The 12697-nt window shown below is 35.7% G+C and overlaps 1 protein-coding gene across 1 annotated transcript; it reads right to left on the bottom strand.

Moving 5' to 3' along the window:
• Nucleotides 1-594: 594 nt before the first annotated feature.
• Nucleotides 595-12493, bottom strand: LOC145780794 (transmembrane ascorbate-dependent reductase CYB561-like). The gene is made up of 6 exons (XM_082592437.1): nt 12383-12493; nt 11690-11831; nt 11252-11350; nt 10899-11002; nt 10338-10492; nt 595-5704 (listed from the first exon to the last, which is right to left on the bottom strand). The coding sequence occupies exons 1-6, from the start codon at nt 12443-12445 to the stop codon at nt 5512-5514; spliced, it is 756 nt and encodes a 251-aa protein (XP_082448563.1). The 5' UTR covers nt 12446-12493; the 3' UTR covers nt 595-5511.
• Nucleotides 12494-12697: the final 204 nt, after the last annotated feature.

The following is a 12697-nucleotide window of genomic DNA, read 5'->3' on the forward strand; positions in this document are numbered from 1 at the left end:
AACCGTAAGCATATTATGTCGATTCAAAATTTCCAGTAAACCTTCATCGTGTGTCCTCCAAATCTCATCGACAACCCTTGTTAGCATCATACCAGCTATGCTGCTGCGTCAGCAAGCAGAGACTTTACTGAATCGGTAACGCTGAAAGACTCTTCAATGGACGAGTGGTGAAAGTAGACACCATTTTTTGCAGCAGCCTTTTGTAAGAGACCTAGGCTTATGCTCAGACCATAGCAACCTCCAATAAACATGAGAATATTTTTACTTTTTGTAATCTTCCCTGCGCTGGGATGGGGCAGCGGATAAGGCGTTGGCTTTCCAATAATGCAAACCTGGTTTGACACCCGGCTTGGTTGTTGAAAAGCAGCCTACCGCTAGACCAGTAATAAATTGGATGGGCGTAGTGGCTGAAGAAAAGATCTGGCCACCTACTCTCATTGGTGACTGAGCAGTTGTTTTCGAAAAAAAAAATCACCGAAAATATATCAGATAATGATAATTAGCATGAAAAATAATCATTTAAGATTAGCCTGACAAAAATTACGTCAGTTTCCATAACGACGCTAAGCCTGCTACCCCAACATGACACCAATACACAATCGAAACATTAATATTCTTCAACAAAATAAAAACATATTTGTACTAATAAGCGAGGTTGAAACATAAATGCCTTCTGTCAAAACAGAATTAAACGTACGTACCCACTGCGATTAAGATAAAAACAAACTTGCGCAAATTAAATATTTTGGTGTGAAACATTAAAAACATTAAGTAAACCAATGTCATATTGACGATGTTTGTTACAATAAAAGTTCGTATATAAATAGGCTTAGCACAAAAATTACATCATGTTTCAATACCTACTAACATAATAGGCACCAAGATTTCTTTCTATTCTGTGCAGAGAATTATGTTAGTAGGTATTGAAACATGTATTGAAACATGATGTAATATCTATAGTTGCCGGCAGATAAAAGAAGGTGCAGAAAATGACCTAAGACTTACAAGAGCAGTTGCATGAACAGGTGAAGCTACATACAAGATTCACATAAAACCATAACTATGATCCCAGACTCGACCGAGCGGTATTCTACAAAGTCCTTTAAGTTGTATTGTTAAACAATGGGACGATGAACAAAAGTCGACAAGCAATCACAAAAAACTTTAATGCCCATGCAAATACAGTAACAACCCCACAGCGACAATTGTGATACATGATCCGAGTGCAAATGCTTCGCAAGGTGGCGTAATAACGCGGAACTATGGCGCAAAAACTCCTGACAATACAATCAACCATCAATTATGTTTGGTTTTCAACTAAGTTATTTCTCTGCTTAATAATAATAACTAGGCAACGTCAAATAACAACATTATTATTAAGAAAGCAAAGTGCCAAGAAGCATAGAAAGTTACCAAATTTTCCAGGTTTTTTTCACAACTAAATCTGCACAATAAGAATAAATTCCAACATGTAGCTTAGCTGAACAAACCTTTAAACACTACACGCTACAGTTTTTATCAAAAATAATAAACTTGCAGAATAACTGCCGGAACATAAATAACTTCATGTTATCATCGTGTTCAATTTACCAATTATTGTACGAACAAATTATTTTTTACATTATAAAAAATTAATGTTAATGTCTTCGACAAAACATTACAATCTGGCAGGAGAATCGCAAACAACTTACTAATTACCGTGCACGTTGTGCACTAATCTACCATTGCAAAGTATGATTTGGAAAATGGAGCAGGAAAGAAAAAGTATCCATGCAATAAGAAACTGTGATCACTCTGACAAAATTAGGGGCAACATGTTCTACAACGTGCATTTCGACGGCAAATTTCTAAATGGCTTGATGTTTAAACACTGGAAGAGAATGGACAACTTCTAAACAGATTTAGTAAATTGGCAACTACAGCAGGTAATGTATTGCTGGTGCATGCGTTGCTTATGACTTCTTCAATTGAAGTGTGACCACGCATGGTGAAGACGACCCTTTGAAGCACTGGACTGACTGATATTAATTAAAAAGAAACGCGATGAACAATTTAAGCAGCAAACGTGGCAAGTACAAAATTGTATATAATTTTTAAAACGCAGATAAACTTGAAACACAATCGTGCAATCCGATAACAACTTAGCACACATAATCTAGCGCACAAAAATTCCACGGTTTATACCCAACCAGCAAATTAGTTCGTTGTACATTGATTTAAGGTCTGCATACAATCCATCTCCACATAATTCTCGATATATTCTCTATATACACCGTACAGTGTACAATCAATGTAACAAAACTGATTTGTTGGTTGGTATCCATATCGTCAACAACAAACAGGGGGAATTGTAATAAACATTTTGAGCTTCCAGTACGATAATGGCTTGCAGCGTAATTCTCTTTCATGCGGCAAGTAAAACACAAACACAGCATTGAAACGCAAGCTTTACAAACATATGGTAAATTCAAAACATCGTCAGTGTTGTAGTCACGACATGACCAAGTTTGGTGGTGACTTGCCGATGAAGTGTTATGCTGCCTTGGTCATACTTCTTCCCAACCAGAAAGCTAGTCCTTTTAACATTGATAGCGGACGTTAAATCAACGTTAAAAAGGATTGTATCTGACTGAGTTAATCATAATCAAGACAATTTTTACATCAATGCGACGGAGGGGAAAGATCAGAAGCCAGATGAATGCTGAAGCAGATGGCATATGTTTCATAACATGCATAAAAATGCACAACGCGGCAATAAATATGCGCTGTTTGACATCTAAATTTAGTTTCAAGGACTCATCGCTGGTAAGTCACGTGACAATAGAATCTAAGCTGCTTCTGTTACGACCCAGACAACAAAATCCGTCATTTTTACATTGATTCAATGCTGAATCAATGTGCGTGGTGAAAAATGAGATTGAAGCATCGCTTATCAACTGGACGTGTGGTATAGTGGGGCAAAAAATTAAAAGGGTAGTTGGGACAACAAAGCAACCCCTTTGCGAATCGGGTTAAAAAAAATCACAATTCTAATACCTGATTTTTTTTCGACGTGGTCATTAAACGTGCGTAAAAGCAAAAAAAGTATTGCTTCATAGTTACAAACAGTTATAGCAAGTTTCCAAAAGAATTAGCATTGCTGCATTCCACTACATTTGAAGGTGTTTGACAAAGCGTTAATCTTTCAATTTTACCATATGGCAGCCATAAATCAACAGCCAGAGTGGATTGTAAAACAGCCAGAATTTTTTAACAACCCAACAAACAAAACTGGTGCATGGCTGAAGACAAATGACATCAACACACATAAAATTAACTCAATCTATTAAATAATTTTATTTTAGTGACTAGTGTTCTTCTCTGTGCCCCCATGTAGAATTTTCCCAATGTCTTTGATGTCGAATCGTCCTTTTCTAATTCACTTAATGTTTACTAATTCATGTAATGTATGATATTTATTACATTATTCTTATCGCTATGTTGACCTTCAGCATCAAAAATTAACAAAATTTTATTTGACGTTAAATTGAAATGAGCCTAGTTAAGATGTTTTCATAATTAAATCATATTTTTACTTTTGCATACGTCAGACTTAACTGTTGTTTTACAGTCTTGGGTTGAACACTTAGACAGGTAGAAGTAGTGCATCATTTGGGTTGTTTCGTTAGCGTTTGTTTTGAAAGTGTGTTACACTTTCAGTATTAAACATTTCAAAACCAAAATTTTATGTGTGTGTTACAGTGAACGTAACCTATAGGAAATTTTCTAAACTTATGACAAGAAAAGTCGTTAAGTTTGGCAATGATGTTGGTAGGCAGGTACAGAATAAGAAATCCTATTCTTGCATTAAAAGACTGGGATATTAAAAGATATACTGAAGTTGCCCTACTACAGAAGGTAGAAATGTTGCTTTGTGAACACCGCCAAGTCTTTATCGAAAATAGCACCGGCAATATCGAAAAGTGGGAGATATACAGGATTCGATATCCAAAGAAGAGCAGTGCAGAAAGTATTTGTATTCATCCTGACATCGCTGGCTGGTCCCTAATGTTTGATGATTTGATTGTTGCCATGTGCTCTTGTTTTCATTGCTCATTGCTCCGCAAACTACCACAAAGTATTGTTCGGTGAACTTGATTTTTGTGCTCCATTCTTGGGGTAAAAAAGCAACGCAGTTTTTGGCATATTTTTGTTAGCTCCATACAGAGACAGTCAAAACTTTTTTAGGGAAGCACTACTAACTGCTCAAGCCAATGCAAACCAGTTTTGCCCATTTTTGCCCCTTCTGCTATTCTAAAAATGAGGCACAGTAAAAAAATAAAAATCTTTATAAACAAGCCTAAGATAGCGCACTTTAAACATCAATTCATAAATAAAGCTATAATAAAAGTCTATGATGGGATTTATCACCAAAAAATAAATTTTCATCATGGCTACCTGGAGTTGTCTCTAGGTAGCAATGATTTTCATTTATAGTACTTCGAAAAAAACTTATTCAAAGGTACGACTGGTTGACAAATGAAAAGGCAGAGTTGACATATGATGCTTTCTTTTTGTAATCGTGCAATAATATGGTGCAAAGTGGTCACGTTTGTAAAAATGCATCAGCATAATACAGCAACTGAATAAATCGAAGAAACAATAGGCTATTAAATTACAAACGTATCATTTGCATCCTTCGAAGCAATTGCGCACGATTTGTAACAACACATCCATTTAAATATTCCAACAGGGTGAACAGTCGTCCATGCATTTAAGGCCGATAAAAAGATAAGAGTGATTTCAATTAGAAATGTTCTGTTAAAAATAGCTGTAAATGGTGTTTGAAGTGCCGGGCATAACAAACTATTTACCTAACATCATCTGTTTTGAGCATAACATCAAATACGTGCTTTTCTTTTTTGGTTCAGCATTTTCAGAAGCGAACCTGATTTCTAATGCAACATATTCGAAAGATCTTGCACAAGACTCTGAAGCACGGCATAATCACTGACACATGGAATAAAAACAACACGTTCTTTTGGAGTAAACTCTGAGGCGAATATCACACAAAGTGAAATGATAGTGCGCAGTCTCACAAAGCATCATACATAGTACCTAATGAATAATAATGATGAATTGCAATGTAAGTGACCAGAAAGTGTGCTCCATCTTTTGAAATCAAGCTCAAAGTACGATCATCTTTTTAAAATTTAAATTTAAAAAAAAAGTAAGCGCTTCCATAGTACTTATTGAGCGGTGAGTAGACGCTTTCTTAAATACCACACACATTGATACAATAATTGGGCTTGGTAAACCTGCATAAAGGATCATACAAGCCACGCTGAATTGGGTGCTCGAGTTTACAATGTGCACAAGTGTTGTCAAGCAACAAGAAAGTACGATCACTCACAAACGCGTTGCAGTCGAGACAAAGGCACGAAGCGCAAATCCATCTCAAGATATCACATCAATCGAGCAAGAACAAAGAAAACTTGTACTGAAGGTCACGGTTTGAAATGCTCATGTCGATTATTCAGAGTCGGAATCACCATTAGTTAGTGTCCGAAAGTGCAAGGAGACAGCTTCCTCTTCTGCATCGGGTTCTCGCTTCCACTCCGGTCTTTGCACCGTCAAGAGGACGATTAAGATGAAGGTAATAATGATCAACCCACAACAATTACCAAGCACCGCGGTTCCTGGAAGGTTTTTGTATTGATCCTTCCTGAAAGATGAAAATCGATATGCAAATCCGATTCATAAGTTATATTGCCTACAAACCATGAAAAACACAAATCCTGCACAAAACATGGCCTTTGGCAAACTTCACACTATCTAAGCAGTATGTAACCTTATAACAAATGGAAATACAGCGTTTCTATCTTTTTTTTCTATTTTCTACAGCGTTTCTATCATTGCATAGGCCAGCAATTCGTCAACAATGGCCAGGGTGCGGGAGCTTAGATAATATTCGCCTCGCGTCGGTTTATCGACTGATGTAGTAGAAATTACGTAAAAGCAAAGCGCGCTATCAAAATGTAAAGAGAGGTTTTAAATTATGAATGAACCGAAGGCTCAAAAATCAATAATGTGATCAAAGATTATTGATGGAAAATCTTGATAGAAATAGCTGATGCTTGTAACATTAGAAGACGCTCATAGGGTGATTTAAATTGGCAGTTTTACGACGACAAATGCGTATATCGATCTAACATTATTATTATAATAGAAAACGTGACGCCTAGTAGCCATCAAACCCAAGCCACGGCCAAAAAGTGGCCATTTTACGTCACTTCAACTTTATCAGATGTTGAAATGATGTAAAAATGGTAAGTTTGCGAATGCTGTAAGTGTATGCAATTTGGTGAAACGGAGGTTTGAAAAAGACTTCACGAAATAGTTTCCATCCTAGTTGCATACTGTAAATTGTTACAAAAAAGCAAAAAAAATAAGCTAATTGCTTGAAACCTTATCGTGATTAGGTTCACGATAAAGTACAACTATGATAAACTAAAGACCTCGCTGATGAGGATTGAGCAACATATGCCACGTACAACAATGAGGCTAAAACATGAAAACTTCCCGTCGTCGTCAAAGCAATGTTGTTCGCAGCAAGAACAGAAACTTCTGTCAGCCGATCTAGAAAAATGCCTCCTTTTTACAACTAATTTAACGGCTGTAGACGTTTGATTCAACGTCTTGATTGTTAAAATCACCGAGATGGGATTTCCTGGCTGAGAAAAGAGATGCAGTGTCGTGTGCAAAAAGATAAGATTAGAAAGATATGCCACTGCAATTTTTGACCAGAGTTTAAACGCAATCCCTCTCCCAAACGTTCTGCATGTGTGGCAGGAAATATGGAAACAAGCAAAAATACACAAGGCGTTGTTGCGGTATCAACGCAGCACTCACTACGATAAACTAAAAAAAGAAGTGGCTTAATATGTGTGTGCAACTTTCTAACCGTTCATAAATGACATTGAACGAACTAAAAGTATGTCTGGTCATACCAGGGTGAAAGATAACACCTGTCAACACAAAATTTTAATCAGAGATGGCTTGATTTGTCCCTTTATACGTCCCGTATCTTTGACGCTGATTCAAAAATGTCCTTGCTGCTTTCTGGTGCATCAAGTTTTTAAGATAAAACATTTCTTGTTAAAGTTTGACCTGTGGGCTTGTGCAATGCGAATTTCACCATTAGTTTTTGCTTTAAAAAAAAAAACTGATAAAATACACGTATGGTGAGGCAATAAATGAGGATTTTTATCATAGGGCAGGTGTGGCCAACCAGTCAGAGGCCAAGAGGAGCCTAATTTCTTTTATTTTGTAGACCGCAAAGAGTCACACTCGCATCATACACATGGGAAGTGGGCACACATTAATATTCACCCTGTCTCTTTCTCACTAAAACATATACTTTTTTTTACATAGCATGATTTTTGGCAATCCTTGTCTTGAACAATGCTCTTCCAATCTGGCTTATATTTGGTTGTTGCCAATCAAAGTAACTCATTTACACAGTGGCGTATGCAGAAAAATTTTATGGGGGTGGGGGCTTTGAAAAAATTGCATGAGACTATTTTAAGACTCACAGACGTATGTTGACCCAATACTGACAGTAACTTAATAGCAGTGGAGAAGTTTTACTATGGTAGATTTTTTCATAACTCAAAAGGCCCTCCCATAAAACAGGTTTTAGTTGATCTTCCTCTCAAAGATCAATCATGTCCAACTCAGCTGTACCCTCATTTGAGATTCGGAATGGCCCGTTTCGGTGAGAATTTCCGTCACAGAATTCATAAGATTGACGAGGAACAAAATGTGTGGCCGTTTCTGTTGCAGATCACGGAACCAAAGCACAAAGCGTTCTTGAAGGGTTTCAGCGATGTTGCATATCTAACACTTTTTAGCTGGATTTTAGCAGAGTGACAAATCTCCATTTCGTATATGTGCCTTAAACAGCTTCAGTTTATTGACAAACCCAAACACGATTTGCACTAGATCAGGTGGCATTTTTAACAAATTCTAAAAATCCAGGTCGACATCGTCCTCGGTCTACAAAAAAGGCCAAATCCACAAAAGCTCCCGAGTGTTCGGGAGATTTCTTGTTTTCAAAGGTGAGAGAAGTGATGGAGTACCTGTCTTTTTGACAGCAATCTTAGAGCACACTGCAGCGGCAGCTCTTGATCAAACTCAGTGATCAGATTCTTAAATTGCAGATAATTGAGCGCATAAGTGCGAATGTCGTTGACGAGATATATCACAGGCTTCATGAGGTTGTCCAAATTCAATATTTTAGAAACCAGTTAGGCCTAAGCCGGCTTAGGAGAGTTATAGCTAAACTGTGCGTAAGAATTGCATACGGCTCGCGAGTCGTGGGTTGGCCAGGCCTGTCATAGGGTATTTTAAATAAAACAAAAAACAATATGAAACAATGCTTTGCTTGATTCATAACTGCTGTATATATATGCACTAAATGCATGCAAACAGTTAGAAAAATGGATGAGCAAGATGAAAAAGAGCAAATTTACAGTAAATTCAGCACAAAAATTCATTGAGTGAAGTTTACTTACATCAATGATAAAAAAAAATAATAGGAAATTGTTGATCAGTGTAAGTAACAAAGCACAATGAGAAAAGAAGACTGTGTTAACTATAATACTGTATCTGAAACATAACATCAATACTGAAGCTGTTTTTCGCCGCGTTGCAGCTGCTGTACAGCAGTGTACACAAGGCATATGAGAGATAGACCGGAAGGTAGTGCGTGTGAAATCAACTCTCTAGATTGCACACCACAACCGAATGTTGCTAGTACTGGAAAGTTAATGTGTAATGTGATTGTGAAAAGGAAGCATTTAAAAGTAAATGTACTAAAAAAGTTTAAAAGTAAATGTACTAACAACGGAGTACGTTTTCCAACATCATATCATAGTATTTCCATTAGACCAGGGGCGTTCAACCTTTTTTCTACCGCGACCCCCTCAGAGCAATCAACGTAGTCTCGCGATACCCCATAAAAATATTCAACAAATACATAATGAGTGCAAAATTTAACCAAATTTGATTCATGCCGACATCCAGTTATGCTTAGTTTGGCTGTTCCAATGTAAACTTCTGAAACGAAAAATGTCTTTTGCGATGTTATTACGGCTATTATTACATTTCCTTCGATTGTTATTTCCATGTTCTATCAAGAAGGTTAAATAATAGGGGAAAAAATAATAATCATCTACATTTTCGCACTTTTACCGGTTGAATTTATTGCAATCCTTTATTGATTTATTCAAATCAGTTTCAGTGAGATGGGTGGTGCTGCACATTTTTAGCTATTAAGCTTGTCAATACGTCCCCTAGTTGCTGAAAAAACTTTCAAACAAAATAGCAGACACTAAATTTTTTTCAATGCCATACTGAGAAATCTATATTTTGCATAATAGGATTCTAAATAACCTTGCTTTTTGCTATAGCGTGATTACTAGTTAACTTTAGTCTGCACAAAGCAACGTACAAGAACTTGTTGAAAAATATCGAATACTTTCCTATTGTTAAAGCCTCTGCAAATTCTGAAAGCTAGAAGCCTAGAACTATCAAATAATCTCAGGTCGAGGAATGATCGATTGCTAAAAAAACAGTTTCTAATCTTTTCTGGCTAAAACTAATTGAAAACAATACACCGAATTTTCAGGCGCCTTGCAACCCTCCAAAAAACAGCTCACGACCCCCAGGTTGAAAACCCCTGCATTAGACTCTTGATACGAAGTGGGCTGATTTCTAGGGTCAGTGGTGTGACTGTTGGTGTGCACATGGCAATGTTCACAATACTCCAGCACTGCGAATAGCTCCGTGACTCTAAAGTTTATATAGCATAACATTTTAATAGTTAAGCAAAAGAATTTTTATTGAAAATCTATTGTGATCTAATTCTGAAAATTGCCCCATCCATGAGACTTGTAATGAAAACGAGGCCTACAAATATAGATGGCCTACACACCGTGCACAAGCCTTTAGAACTAAAGGCTGAGGTCGATTGCAAACAAGTGTGGCGTACTTGGGTTCTATTGTTTCAGTGTTGAGTAATTTTTTTCATCTTGCAATCTGAATATTAGCATTTTGATAGTTGATATGGCCTATTGAAAACTAGGCCTATTGAACTTGAAAATTCAAACGATTGAATAAAAACACTTTAGGCAAATATACTGTAGGACCTAAATACATGTTTATCTGCAATAGATTTCAGCCTTCAGCTCTGAAGGCTGCCTGGTACACAATGTCTAGACTAGGACATCTATTTTCAGGATCGCCAGGTAAATTAAATTGTAATTCGCTAACAAACAAATAGAAAAAAAACCTACAACACGAATTGCAGCTTTTCATTGATTCCAGAAATGGCAGATACTCCAGCAAGGGTGAGAATTGCACTCCCAAAGAATTGGTGGATGGGAAGATAAAAGGCTCGAACTGATTTGCTGGCGCCAGGAAGCAAGAAACTGAGGAATCCAATTGACAGCTGAAACACACTATGCTGTTACATATCTTGAGAACAGCTTACTTTATATTATATTTATAAGGACAATTATTAGATATAAAAATTTTAGAATTTTTTTGATAAAAAGTAATTGATATAACCTTGCATTACATAGACTACCATATATTATATGTATACAGCAAAAATATTATACCCCGTTAACCATGCGAAAGAAAAGATTTAGCATCTAACTATGCAAAACTGCATAATACATGCAAGCCAATAAACAAAAGATATTTTTAATAGTTTTACTTTGAATTGAAAATAAAACACCATGAAGTAGTTGCCAGTTTAATTAAACAAGATACGCAGATACTCGATAACCACGATTTAACAAGTTTTAATTTCGAGATCAAAACAAATCTAAGGTACAATATCATTTCATCACCTGAAAGCAAAAGAGCAGCACCGTAGCCATTCCACACCAACTGTGCATGCTGTACATGTTTGGAATGTTTTGAGAGTTATGAAACTGAAAGACCGCCGCCAAACCTAAAGTTTTTATTAAAGGTGAAGTGAAGCAATTAGAAATAAAAGTTACAAAGCATTTCAAAAACCTAACTTTGACTGAAAACCAAGATAAAACAGTCAAGCCTCTTGCAGTTTAGAAAAAGTTTAATAGTTTTTGTTAAAGAACAGTCAAGTCACTTTTTGCCGCCATTAGAACACTAATAGTTAAAGTTGATACAAAAACGAAATGCTTAACCTTCAGCTACATAGTTATATATGTGTATGACATACCAATCACAATTGCCACAAATGCGAGAATGAAAAGCCCAGCATGAATGATTTTCACCTTCTTTTTTTCACTTTTGCGAAACACGCGATAAACAAGAATAGCTGAAAACAGAGACAGTTCAACATAAAGTTCCAACAAATGTGTTTCTTAAAGCTATGCAGTTAACAATATTTAAAACCAAAATATTAATACAAAGAATAGTTAGCTGGCAAATCTATTGCATTCTACTACTATTTTAATATGGTACATGAAAATATTTTCATATGGCATTACAACATGAGCTTTTAATACAGAACTAGGATTTGAAAGTTTTTGCAATGCTTTTGTTTGTAACAACCACATAAACCTTGTCATGACATGTGAACACAAAAAACATGAATGATTGAAAGCTATTCCAACAAAATATAATCAATAAATTCAACTATAATTATATATAATACCTTCTCCATACAAAAAGATCATCCCACACACCATACAAAGTGGATGCAGATTGAACTCTTTCACTGTACCATTCCAGGCAAACCCACCAAGAAACTTGTTTAACCATACTCCAATCAGCACTATCATGACGATTCCAACTGCCTTCAATAAAGATTATAAAGCATTTCCAGTTACATTTGTATATATTTTTTTAAATATATCAATTTTCAAGGTTGACCTTTCATGGAAATATACTTGCTGACAAGTTGTGTAAAAGAATTATTAGGAAATTTTATTTAACTGGAGGCTCTTTTTGCTTGTCTTATTAATACTACGCTATTTCCTGTTTTTAAATAATAAAATATTTGCTGCTCCCACAGTAAAAAAGATAGAACTACTTGAATCAATACAGTTTGCAAAATACAATTTATTTTCACTACTGTGCACAAAAAATAAATAAACTACAGAATCTGCACAAATATAGAAAAAGTGCAATACAGTTTGCAAAATACAATTTATTTTCACTACTGTGCACAAAAAATAAATAGACTACAAAATCTGCACAAATATAGAAAAAGTGGTTTTGATTATAATATTACACATATTGTTTAGCATTTAATACTTCCATTGATTTGACAAAATAAACAAGTCTTGACAAATTAATTAGGCTACTTCAATACAAAATATATTTTAAAATTTGATGAATAACTTACTTGGGTTAATGCAACCATCCATGGTAAGCCTTTCAAATTATTCTGGGATCCTAGTTCATTCATATTTGAAATTAAGATGAGTCAATATGTGAAATCAAAGCTTTGAGAAAGAGTACAAGCAACCACAAACTTTATCAGAAAACAAGTTAGTCTTTACATATGTTTAAACATTGCTAGTAGACAGGTTTTAATTAAATCTAAATTTTGGTCAACAGAAATGATAGAGACTTTAATTACCGTCAGACTACATTTTAGGGGGCTGCTGTTTTTGAGATGGAGCTGTTACCTCTGCTTACTCTAAAGTCTTCAACTCCG

Source organism: Aplidium turbinatum, chromosome 1 (genome assembly GCF_918807975.1).
Source record: "Aplidium turbinatum chromosome 1, kaAplTurb1.1, whole genome shotgun sequence".
In the NCBI taxonomy this organism is placed as follows: Eukaryota; Metazoa; Chordata; class Ascidiacea; order Aplousobranchia; family Polyclinidae; genus Aplidium; species Aplidium turbinatum.

Bases quoted from the DNA above. Each gene is read 5' to 3' on its own strand.
- LOC145780794 (XM_082592437.1), bottom strand. From the start codon at position 12,445: ATGAATGAACTAGGATCCCAGAATAATTTGAAAGGCTTACCATGGATG. The intron at 11,351-11,689 runs GTATTATATATA...CTCTGTTTTCAG, and splicing joins GATCTTTTTGTATGGAGAAG to CTATTCTTGTTTATCGCGTG. The intron at 5,705-10,337 runs GTAGGTTTTTTT...TTCATCTTTCAG, and splicing joins GAAAAGCTGCAATTCGTGTT to GAAGGATCAATACAAAAACC.